The sequence below is a fragment of the Colossoma macropomum genome, unplaced genomic scaffold, assembly GCF_904425465.1.
Source record: "Colossoma macropomum unplaced genomic scaffold, Colossoma_macropomum, whole genome shotgun sequence".
Classification (NCBI taxonomy): domain Eukaryota; kingdom Metazoa; phylum Chordata; class Actinopteri; order Characiformes; family Serrasalmidae; genus Colossoma; species Colossoma macropomum.
Window position 1 is genome coordinate 20080200 of NW_023494806.1, and position 12500 is coordinate 20092699.

The following is a 12500-nucleotide window of genomic DNA, read 5'->3' on the forward strand; positions in this document are numbered from 1 at the left end:
GACATGCTGAATCGTAACCTCTGTATCTGACTGCAGCAAAACAGATTTTTGCTAAAATTTCCATGTAATTAAGTGGTTAAGATGTAAACAGAGCGGTTCAGAGACGTTCAGAGAGGTTCAGAGCGGTTCAGAGCCGTTCAGAGCGGTTCAGAGCGGTTCAGAGCCGTTCACAGCGGTTCAGAGCCGTTCAGAGAGGTTCAGAGCGGTTCAGAAAGGTTCAGAGACGTTCAGAGCGGTTCAGAGCCGTTCAGAGAGGTTCAGAGCGGTTCAGAGCCGTTCAGAGAGGTTCAGAGCGGTTCAGAGCCGTTCAGAGAGGTTCAGAGACGTTCAGAGCGGTTCAGAGCCGTTCAGAGAGGTTCAGAGACGTTCAGAGAGGTTCAGAGCCGTTCAGAGCCGTTCAGAGCGGTTCAGAGCCGTTCAGAGAGGTTCAGAGCCGTTCAGAGCGGTTCAGAGAGGTTCAGAGCGGTTCAGAGAGGTTCAGAGAGGTTCAGAGCCGTTCAGAGACGTTCAGAGACGTTCAGAGAGGTTCAGAGCCGTTCAGAGCCGTTCAGAGCGGTTCAGAGCCGTTCAGAGAGGTTCAGAGCGGTTCAGAGCCGTTCAGAGAGGTTCAGAGCGGTTCAGAGCCGTTCAGAGAGGTTCAGAGCCGTTCAGAGAGGTTCAGAGCGGTTCAGAGAGGTTCAGAGCCGTTCAGACCGTTCAGAGAGGTTCAGAGAGGTTCAGAGATGTTCAGAGCGGTTCAGAGACGTTCAGAGCGGTTCAGAGCCGTTCAGAGAGGTTCAGAGAGGTTCAGAGCGGTTCAGAGACGTTCAGAGCGGTTCAGAGCGGTTCAGAGCCGTTCAGAGCGGTTCAGAGCCGTTCAGAGAGGTTCAGAGCGGTTCAGAGCCGTTCAGAGAGGTTCAGAGCGGTTCAGAAAGGTTCAGAGAGGTTCAGAGCGGTTCAGAGACATTCAGAGCGGTTCAGAGAGGTTCAGAGCGGTTCAGAGCGGTTCAGAGCCGTTCAGAGCGGTTCAGAGCCGTTCAGAGAGGTTCAGAGCGGTTCAGAGCCGTTCAGAGAGGTTCAGAGCGGTTCAGAGCGGTTCAGAGAGGTTCAGAGCCGTTCAGAGAGGTTCAGAGACGTTCAGAGACGTTCAGAGAGGTTCAGAGCCGTTCAGAGCCGTTCAGAGAGGTTCAGAGCAGTTTGGCTTGTAGAAAAACTTACCGAGTCAGAACTGTTCACAGTGGTGGTGATAGGAACCAGACGTCCACCTCTAAAAGCTCCCTCACAGAAGGTTACTACATGAAATGGTTATGAATTCACTGCCTGATGACTGAGACACTGTTTTATGATAGTTTAGAGAACTTAAACTCCATTCATGGTGGAGGGATACATGCAGGGCGCTGTGAGGCAAAATAGTCCCCAAAGAAAACTTATTATTTCAGATTTTCCACTATTTTCCATCATCAACATCCATATAAACCCAGAAGACTCGTGTAGGTTCACTGGTGGTTCTGGATAGTAAATAAAATGTCTATATCTGTGTTGTAGTCATGGCGACCCCTGGTTCCTATCAGCACCACTGTAAAGACCTCTGAACCATTTCACACCAAACCGCTCTGAATCAGTCTGATTACACCTCACTCACTCTGAATGTCTGAATTCAGGCCTGTTTATGAGAAAATAAAGCTGTTTCCAGCATGTAAACAAACCCGTACCAGCTCTCAGACACTCGCACTGAACTTCGGCTCCCTTTGTAAACTAACTCCGCTTATAACTGCTGCATAACCGCCGCCAGCGGTACGAAGTCACTGCACTGCTGCCTGCTGTGTCTGTCTGACCCGAGCCAGCGGCTCAAACTAGCGCTTTGATCAGTTTAAACCCAGCACGAACTCAGCGCTGTTCAGCTAACGCTCCTCGGCCTAATCGGTCCGTTCCACCTTAAATGGTGCAGCAGCGACAGCCTGGCGCCTGGGGCACTGTCACAGTCACTGCTGCACCATTTAAGGTGGAACGGACCGATTCGGCCGAGGAGCTGGCCGCGGCTCCGCGGCGCCGCTGGTCGAACTGGTTTGAAGACAAAACCCTTTTATTTCTTAATTTACGCGTCGGAAACTCGACTGGCGCCCCTGAGGAGCCGCGCGAGCCGCGCTGTTTCTGAATGGACGATCAGCACAGCGCTAGCCTAGCCTAGCCTAGCTTAGCCTAGCCTAGCCTAGCAGGGTTACGCAGATCGCTCCGTGTTTGAGGAAGAGGGAGGTTTCCCGGCCCGGTCTCCCGGCCCGGTCTCCCGGCCCGGTCCCGCTTCGTTTCCCGGGGTGCTGGCTGTTATTAGGAGTGTTCTGACCGTCTGTGTTCGCTCGTTTTCCCGCTCTCTACCCGCTCGAGGCCCGCGGCGCGGCTCGGCTCGGCTCGGCTCTCCGGGTCTCCTTGGCGACGCCGAGGCCGTTAAAGCGCTGCTCTTATAGCCTTCACAATGTTTTTCCTCCTTAAATCAAATAAGCGCTGCGCGAGCGGTCCGGTCCGGAGACGCGACGCGCGCCCGGTCCGCGGAGCAGCGCGCGGCGGTGTTTGTTTACCTGGAGCGGCGCGCGGGGTTCGCAGGAGAAGCGCTGCTGCTGCTGCTGCTGCTGCTGCCGCACTGGAGCTGCGGCCTGCGGAGCCCCCTGCCGTACACCAGCGGTCACTACACCCACAGGACAACAGAGCAGCTACATTAAAAATTACCGTATTATTATTATTATTGTTGTTGTTGTTGTAATTATTATTATTATTATTATTATTGTTGTTGTTGTTGTAATTATTATTATTATTATTATTATTATTATTATTATTGTTATTATTATTATTATTATTGTTGTTGTTGTTGTTGTTGTTGTAATTATTATTATTATTATTATTATTATTATTATTGTTGTTGTTGTTGTTGTTGTTGTAATTATTATTATTATTATTATTGTTGTTGTTGTTGTTATTATTATTGTTATTATTATTATTATTGTTGTTGTTGTTATTGTTATTATTATTATTGTTGTTATTATTATTATTATTATTATTATTATAAGTACAGTCTTAATTGTAAGATATAAAAATCACATTTATGAGATGAGAGTCATAGTTACAGAATGGTAAGTCATAATTATTACATATTAAGTCACAATTATGTAACATGGTCATTATTATGATATAGTAAGTCATATTTATGATATGAGATAATAGTCATAGCAAGTAATAATTATGAGATTGTAAGTACTACTAAGGAGAGATTTTTTACATAAAATGCTTTACTGTTTCATATAAGCACTGTCAACATTTGTAAACGTAAAGTTTAAACCGCTGTAGGGTAAAAAAGCGGATTTATGTAAATATGTTGGTAGGCTGAGTGGGTGGAGCTAAACTGCTGTAGCTGAGTGGGTGGAGCTAAACTGCTGCAGCTGAATGGTGGAGCTAAACTGCTGTAGCTGAATGGTGGAGCTAAACTGCTGTAGCTGAATGGTGGAGCTAAACTGCTGCAGCTGAATGGTGGAGCTAAACTGCTGTAGCTGAATGGTGGAGCTAAACTGCTGCAGCTGAATGGTGGAGCTAAACTGCTGCAGCTGAATGGTGGCGCTAAACTGCTGTAGCTGAACGGTGGCGCTAAACTGCTGTAGCTGAACGGTGGAGCTAAACTGCTGTAGCTGAATGGTGGAGCTAAACTGCTGCAGCTGAATGGTGGAGCTAAACTGCTGTAGCTGAAGGGTGGAGCTAAACTGCTGTAGACTGAATGGTGGAGCTAAACTGCTGTAGCTGAAGGGTGGAGCTAAACTGCTGTAGCTGAATGGTGGAGCTAAACTGCTGCAGCTGAATGGTGGAGCTAAACTGCTGTAGACTGAATGGTGGAGCTAAACTGCTGTAGCTGAAGGGTGGAGCTAAACTGCTGTAGACTGAATGGTGGAGCTAAACTGCTGTAGCTGAAGGGTGGAGCTAAACTGCTGTAGACTGAATGGTGTGGCTAAACTGCTGTAGAATGAATGGGTGGAGCTAAACTGCTGTAGACTGAATAGTGGAGCTAAACTGCTGTAGACTGAATGGTGGAGCTAAACTGCTGTAGACTGAATGGTGGAGCTAAACTGCTGTAGCTGAATGGTGGAGCTAAACTGCTGTAGCTGAATGGTGGAGCTAAACTGCTGTAGACTGAATGGTGGAGCTAAACTGCTGTAGCTGAATGGTGGAGCTAAACTGCTGTAGCTGAATGGTGGAGCTAAACTGCTGTAGACTGAATGGTGGAGCTAAACTGCTGTAGCTGAATGGTGGAGCTAAACTGCTGTAGACTGAATGGTGGAGCTAAACTGCTGTAGCTGAATGGTGGAGCTAAACTGCTGTAGCTGAATGGTGGAGCTAAACTGCTGTAGACTGAATGGGCGGGGCTAAACTGCTGATTTACTGCTGTACTGGTTTGGACCAGTGCGTTAATAAACAGTGTTTATAACAGACAGAATCAGAGAGAGGAGAGTGAAGGAAATGAGGAGAGTGAGGATAGAGAAGAGTGAAGAGAGTGAGGAGAGAGAGAAGAGTGAGGAGAGAGAGGAGAGAGAGGAGAGAGAGCAGAGTGAGGAGAGAGAGAAGAGTGAGGAGAGAGAGGAGAGAGAGGAGAGAGAGCAGAGTGAGGAGAGAGAGAAGAGTGAGGAGAGAGAGGAGAGAGAGGAGAGAGAGCAGAGTGAGGAGAGAGAGAAGAGTGAGGAGAGTGAGGAGAGAGAGGAGAGAGAGCAGAGTGAGGAGAGAGAGGAGAGAGAGAAGAGTGAGGAGAGAGAGGAGAGAGAGCAGAGTGAGGAGAGAGAGAAGAGTGAGGAGAGAGAGGAGAGAGAGAAGAGTGAGGAGAGTGAGGAGAGAGAGAAGAGTGAGGAGAGTGAGGAGAGAGAGAAGAGTGAGGAGAGTGAGGAGAGTGATTCTGAACTAAAACTCACTCTTTAAAACAGCACTAATAAAATCCACTGCACTCTCACTGCTGGCCACCAGATGGCAGCACAGCTCCAGACTCCACACTGCAGATCAGAACACTGTGAACTCAAACTGAGCTGAGCTTTTTCTGTGCAGCTCACAGATCGGTTCCTCTAAAAACGCTCGAGTACATTCAGAAATACTGCTGTTCTCGAGACGCTTCTCCTCCGTGAGCTCAGTCACACAGCTCTCATCACACTAATGCCTTATAATTCACACAGAACTGTGTTAATAACAGCTTTATTAACGAAGGGCAGGGAATCGGGTGCCTGATTGACTGTATGAGGTTCAGAGGTCACTGATGCCTGATACTGGGCTTCATGTTTAATATTAGCTCATATGAGCAGCAGACTGTGCTGATATTACTCCATATACATACATTAAACCTCATATCTAACATGTTTTAGTAAACGGTCAGTATGGACAACATATTTAGCTAAGTTTGAAAACTGGAAATGATGTCAGTTGTTTCTGGTTCTGGACATACCTTTTTAATTCAGCCTCTGGAATTCAAGTAGAACATTATTAAAGTATGTAAATCCGTTCATGGCGGAGGGATACATGCGGGGCGATGTGAGTCAAAATAGTCCCCAAAGAAAACTCACTCCACACCAAAGCACTCTGAGTGACTCTCAGACACTCAGTCATGGGGGAATTTTGAAGATTTGGTGGAAGTTCCCTTTCAGCCGGTAAAACCTTGCTGCTTTAAATTTAGCCACTGCATGCTGGAGTAGATTACAGTGTGAATTTTGATCAATAATCAATAATCAATACTGGGTAATCAGTGATTAGAGAGGCTGTATGTTGTTACACTGATATTCTTTGGTGTATAAAGTGTTTATAAATGATAGTTTGTGTTAGTCTGCTGGGGGAATTAAAGCACCTGCATGTTCATGTATGTATATATATATATATATATATATATATTTATATATATGTATCAGAATCTGAATCGGTGAATCAGAGTCTGATTGACTTGTGAGTGTTAAACTCAGCGCAGGCCGAGGCTGGACGCTCTCGCACTGCTGACCTACAGCTGACCAGGGGTTTTACTCTCCAGACATGAGTCAATAAGGCTGGAGCAGATCAGAGCCACACTCTGCTTTCCAAAGCTCACTATGGTTCCCCAGAAGGTTTCTAAGGTGTTCAGAGGCAGTTGCTATGGTAACCCAGATGGTTGCTTGGTGGCTGTTAGGTGGTTGCTATGGTATCCCTGATGGTCGCTGAGTTATTGCTAAGTGCTTGCTAGGTTCTTGTTAAGTGGTTGCTATGGTATTTCTTGTGGTTGCTAGCGTGCTACTGTGTGGTTGCTATGGTATCCCAAATGGTTGCTAAGTTGTTGTTTGGTGGTTCTATGGTGTCCCAGGTGCTTACTAGGGAGTTGCTAGACGGTTGCTGTGATATCCTTGATGGTTGTTAGGTTGTTGCTGGGTTCTTGCTAGGTTCTTGTCACGTGGTTGCTATGGTATTTCTTGTGGTTGCTAAGATGTTACTAGGTGGTTGATATGATGTCCTGGGTGGTTGCTAAGGTGTTGCTAGGTGGTTGCTCTGATATCCCTGATGGTTGCTAGGTTGTTGCTAGGTGCTTGCTAGGTTCTTGTCAAGTGGTTGCTATGGTATTTCTTGTGGTTGCTAGCATGTTACTGGGTGGTTGCTATGGTATCCCAGGTGCTTACTAGGGAGTTGCTAGATGGTTGCTATGGTATCCCTGATGGTTGCTAGGTTGTTGCTAGGTGCTTGCTATGGTATTGTTAAGTGGTTGCTATTGTATTACTTGTGGTTGCTAGGGTGTTACTAGGTGGTTGTTATGGTATCCTATGTAGTAGCTAAGGTTTTGGTAGGCGGTTGATATGGTGTCCTATGGTAGTTGCTAAGGTGTTGCTATGCGGTTGCTCTGGTATCCCAGGTGGTCGCTAAGGTGTAGCTAGTTGGTTGCTGTGGTATCCCAAGTAGTTGCTGAGGTGTTGCTGGGTGGTTGCTATGGTGTCCTAGGTGGTTGCTAAGGTGTTGCTAGGTGGTTACTATGGTGTCCCAGGTGGTTGCTAAGGTGTTGCTAGGAGGTTGCTGTGGTATCTCGGGTGGTTGCTAAGGTGTCTCTAGGCTGTTGAGCCCTGTCTAAAGCCTTTGTCCACACAGCGTGTACTGACTGTGGTCAGCAGACAGAGCGTCCACTCAGTAACAGTCCGTTTACTAATAACAGCAGAAATGATTCAGACACGACGCTCTGATCTAAACAATGGGCTTTTATTCACTCTGTTCAGACTGATGGTCACTGCGGCGTCTGGATAAACACTGTCACACGCTCTCTGACCTCACTGACCTCACTGACCGCACCTGCTCTCGGTCCTGCTGTACTGACCCCAGAACAGTGGTAACCCAGACTAATCCGTCTCCTCACTGAGCCTCGGTACAGATGATCCGCTTCAGCTCACAACAGAGTTCTGTGTGTGGCTCTTCAGGAGAACCACTATTAGTCCCTAAAGGAACCTTTTCTGTGGATCCATTTTTATAATGAAGAATGTGAATGAAGAACCTCCACATAATAGCAAAATTAATTGGTTTACAACCATCAATGTCAGTGTGAAGAACCTTCCAAAGGTTTATAGAACCCTCATATAATGCAGAGGTTCTAAGAAGAACCCTTAAACTGGTGAAGAACCTTTACAATTGGTGTGAGGGACCTTCCAAAGTAACATTTCTAAGCAGAACCCTTAAACTGGTGAAGAACCTTTACAAGTGGTGTGAGGGACCTTCTGAACCCTGCATAATGTAAAGGTTCTAGGACAAAGCCTTAAATTAGTATAGAACCTTTAAAATTGGTGTAAAGAACCTTCCTCTCTAAAGGTTCTAGGAAGACCCTTCAGTTGGTAAAGAACCTTTACGTTGTGTTTAACCATCATTAAGATTCTTCAAACTCTCAGCGTCTCTTTTTCAAACAGTTTATTATGATTTTTTGCCATATTTATAGAAAACAGTAATGAATTGTTGATAAAGTGACGTTAGAAGGTCTGAAGTTGATAACATGAAGTTCGATGGTCAGTTTAACCTGAAATATTCAGGGTTATTTATTTAAAAGGTATGAAAATATTTACTGAGCTGAGAAAATCTGATTTTTGTTAAGAACAGTGTGTAATTTGAGGACAAAAAAAGGATGACAAATTTTTCAAATTAGCTCAAATTAGAATAAAAATTTGGCCCTGATATCAGCAAAAAACTCTTAAATTCCAAAATGTGAAAAATACAATTTTAAATATGAAGAATTTTGAAACTGACACATTCCTTTTTATGGATTTATTAATTTGACTGAAATCAGTTGATTTAAGGTGGAACGTTACTGTACTGTACTGTATTGTTGCATTGGTTAATGATGTGATTTAGAACCTGACGGAGCAAATTCAAAAAAATTAATACAAAAAAAATTAATCTGAGAAAAACTTTGAAATTTTGCACAGCCGACTGAATCAAATTGGACTTTTTATTTAAATTTTTTTCACACCTGTCCAGGTGAGCCGGTGTGGAATACCTGTACGAGTTTAATCAGGAGAAAAAAAACACCTGCAGCCGATCAGCCAATCAGCCGCCAGCTGAGTCAACACCTGGGCCACTGTTTGTTCTCTATTTTTATGTGCATTATCTCAGAGTTTATAAGCTACAGCGCCCACCACCCCCAACACCCCCACCCCAGAGACAGAGATACAAACTCGCCTTTACAATTCAACACTTTGTTCCTGTGTTTTTAAGTTAAAAAGTAAACTTAAATGAAATGAAAGTCAAATTCAGGTTCACTGCTCAAAAAAGAAACCTGGATTTGTACAAAACAGACAGACAGACAGACAGACAGATAGAGTACCAGCATTGTTCCTCATTCTAAAGAATCCCATCATCCTTTGGGTGCACGCCTAATAAACAAACTGTTTCCTGTTTGGTTTTAAGGCGATAGTTCAGCCAAGAAAAGAACTCCCCCCGCTTTAGCGCTGAAGCTACGATGCTAATGAAGCTAACGTGTGATGGAAGCTTATAGCCACAGATTAGCATGATGCTAACTACATGGCTAAAACATTACACACTTTCCTCAAACGCGTTCGTGAAGTTGGCTTCACATTTGTCGGTTTCTTAGACTTTTCCGTTCCACCTTAAACGGTGCAGCAGTTAAGGTGGAATGGAAAATTCTGCTCCTCTATGGTTCATAAACATGGACAAAATGCTAGCTGGTGGGGTATAAGCTTCCATTAGTTTGTAGCGACATTAGCACCGTAGCTGCAGCGCTAAAGCTGGAACCTGGAGGAGCGTAGAACCGTGTGAGTGAGACGCCTGGTTGAAGTGTCGCTTTAATGACGCGGTGAGAATCTGTATAGCGTTGGAACCGAAGCTCTGGGGGCGGAGCTACATCTTGGTCTCGCTGTCGGGGAGTCTGTCGTCGTTGTTCTGAGAGATGAGCTGGTACGGAGTTTTCTTCTCCTGGTTCTCCTCCAGAACGCAGTTCCCCAGCTCAGTGTCCACCGCCGCCAGCTCGTGACGGGACAGGTGCTCCACGATCCCCGCTCCGATAGAGTCGCCTAGAACGTTAGTGGTGGTGCGCAGACGGTCCCTGAGAGAGAGAGAGAGAGAGAGAGAGAGAGAGAGAGAGAGTTAAATCATGTTAACGCTGCTGATGGGGGACGTTCTGGAAGGAACTCGGTCAGAACTATTGATTTTTATGGGACTGACGTTAAACAGTGCGTCAAAGATAAACACAGTGAAAACCTCAGATGACCTGCTTTCACAATACCGCACGCTCAGAGAGAGAGAGAGAGAGAGAGGGAGAGAGAGAAAGAAAGAGGGAGAGATAGAGAGAGACAGAGAGAGAGAGAAAGAAAGAGGGAGAGAGACAGAGAGACAGAGAGAGAGGTGAACTTGCTATTACACAACTCTATAACTCACTATTATACACGTCTATAACTCACTAATATGCATGTCTATAACTTACAATTACACACCTCTATAACTCACTATTACACACCTCTATAACTCACTATTATACACCTCTATAACTCACCATCATACATCTCTATAACTCACTATTATACACCTCTATAACTCACCATTATACATCTCTATAACTCACTATTATACACCTCTATAACTCACCATTATACACCTCTATAACTCACTATTATACACCTCTATAACTCACTATTATACACCTCTATAACTCACCATTATACATCTCTATAACTCACTATTATACACCTCTATAACTCACTATTATACACCTCTATAACTCACTCTTACACACCTCTATAAATCGATGTTATATTACTCTCAACCCAACAGTCCACAGTGCTAAAGCTCTCCTCTGGTAATCCTCCCTTTACACCGGTAACACTGTCACCATGGCAACGTCAGCGTGGTTTTCGCCAATCTGATGTTCTGCTATGAGGTGCAAACAGCTTTTTTTAACGCCAGCATGTGAAAACAGCGTTAGGTAGACTTTGTGCTGCAGCTCATACGTTGATCTGACCCTCCGTCTCCTCTGGAACACCGGGCCTCATTGACTGACCGTTCTTCATGAGAAATTTCTCATTAAACCCACTGATGCAGTTTTAACGAAGACCCTGACTCACCAGTGTCCTCTCATGTGGGATGTGTTCTTAGGTAAGAACAGAATCTACACACACTCGAGAGCACAAAGGAGAGAACAGCTCTGCGCTTTAAGAACACGACATGAATCTGACGGAGACTTTTCTTAGAACCTTTATCAAGAACACACTTAAGAACAGACTCAGGGAGATGCTGGAGAACGAGGCCAACAGATGTTACTGTATCAAACACTTTCCTCACGTTTTATTACGATAAATCCAAAAGCACTTACAGGAGCCAATCAACTGCGATGATCAGTGTGATGTCATCAGTTGGCAGTCCGACAGAGGTCAGCACTATCACCATGGTAACCAGTCCAGCCTGAGGGATTCCGGCTGCTCCGATACTGGCAGCTGTTGCTGTGATACTGACAAACATGACACGTACACAATTACCATAAACAACACAACATAAATAAAACAATTAAAATACAACAAAGACAAATACAGACAGTGTAGCCAAATAAAAACCTAATACACAGCAATCGACCCAAGCTCCGCCCACAAATGAGTTCTTTTGTAGATACTGTTGTGAGGTGTAGTTTATATCACAATACCTACATTTAGAGTCAGTTATTCATTCAGCCTAATGAGAAACTGTAGAACAGACTCAGTTTATATCACAATACCTACATTTAGAGTCAGTTATTCATTCAGCCTAATGAGAAACTGTAGAACAGACTCAGTTTATATCACAATACCTACATTTAGAGTCGGTTATTCATTCAGCCTAATGAGAAACTGTAGAACAGACTCAGTTTATATCACAATACCTACATTTAGAGTCGGTTATTCATTCAGCCTAATGAGAAACTGTAGAACAGACTCAGTTTATATCACAATACCTACATTTAGAGTCGGTTATTCATTCAGCCTAATGAGAAACTGTAGAACAGACTCAGTTTATATCACAATACCTACATTTAGAGTCGGTTATTCATTCAGCCTAATGAGAAACTGTAGAACAGACTCAGTTTATATCACAATACCTACATTTAGAGTCAGTTATTCATTCAGCCTAATGAGAAACTGTAGAATATGACTGAATGGGATTTTTCTGTAACACATTTGTGGGCGGAGCCTGGAGAGAACGGTTAAAACAGGTTAAAATTATTAAAAGCATATTAAATATTAAATATTGAAGGCACTTTTGTCTGTCAGTGTGATGTCAGATTGACTCAGAACTGTCAGCTGTCAGTGGAGTGTGGGACTGTGTCCAGACTGGGTGATCCTCCGTACCTGATGGTCAGTATCTGTCCGAAGTTGAGGTCCATGTTATTGACCTGAGCGATGAATATGGCGGCCAGTGCCTCGTACAGCGCCGTCCCGTCCATGTTTATGGTGGCTCCCACTGGCAGGACAAACCGCGTGACGCGTTTATCTACACCGTTATTCTCCTCCAGACACTTGAAGGTGATGGGCAGAGTGGCGGAGCTGCTCACAGACACAGGGCAGGGTTTAGTGCTTACAGGCTTGGCTGTGGGGTTAGTAAGAGCAGGTGTACGGGAGTGCAGGGGTACATGTAGGCGTGCAGGTGTACAGATGTGCAGGTATGCAGGGGTAAAGGTGAACAAATAATCAGATGTGGAGGTATGCAGCTGTGATGGTGTGCAGGCAGGTAGTTGTGCAGGTCTGCAGGTGTATAGGTGTACATGTGTGCAGGTGTACAGGTGTGCAGGTGTATTACAGGTGCAGGTGTACAGGTGTGCTCCTCACCTGGAAGAGGTGCCCAGAGCAGTGATGAGAGCCTGCAGCAGTCCTCCAATGAACACAAAGGGATTTTTGCGGGTAACCAGAAAGTAGAGAGTGGGCAGAACAATGGCGGCGTGTATAAGCAGGCCGACGACGACCGTTACAGTGTACATGCCCAGCTGCCCCCCCATCACAGAGAGGTCCTCCATCTCCACTATCTTCCCCGCAATCAGGAACAGG

At 45.0% G+C, this 12500-nt stretch overlaps 2 protein-coding genes across 4 annotated transcripts in view; both read right to left on the reverse strand.

Moving 5' to 3' along the window:
* Positions 1 to 2588, reverse strand: part of LOC118827679 (nipped-B-like protein A) — a 27987-nt gene extending 25399 nt beyond the window's left edge. The window contains exon 1 of one of the 2 annotated variants that reach the window (XM_036599117.1): positions 2553 to 2588. The gene's annotated coding sequence lies outside the window, so the exon portion shown is untranslated. Of the gene's footprint in view, positions 124 to 2552 lie in introns of those variants that run through there. The other variant, XM_036599118.1, reaches the window with a different exon arrangement.
* Positions 2589 to 7178: 4590 nt separating this feature from the next.
* slc1a3a (solute carrier family 1 member 3a) overlaps positions 7179 to 12500 on the reverse strand; it is a 17931-nt gene continuing 12609 nt past the window's right edge. For both annotated transcript variants that reach the window (XM_036599120.1, XM_036599121.1), the window contains exons 7-10: positions 12285 to 12500; positions 11808 to 12002; positions 10802 to 10936; positions 7179 to 9538 (exon numbers count right to left, since the gene is read on the reverse strand). The exon at positions 12285 to 12500 is cut by the window's right edge and continues 18 nt beyond it. In XM_036599120.1, coding sequence (XP_036455013.1) covers positions 9334 to 9538; positions 10802 to 10936; positions 11808 to 12002; positions 12285 to 12500 — 751 coding nt within the window. In that variant the 3' untranslated portion in view covers positions 7179 to 9333. The remainder of the gene's footprint in view (positions 9539 to 10801; positions 10937 to 11807; positions 12003 to 12284) is intronic.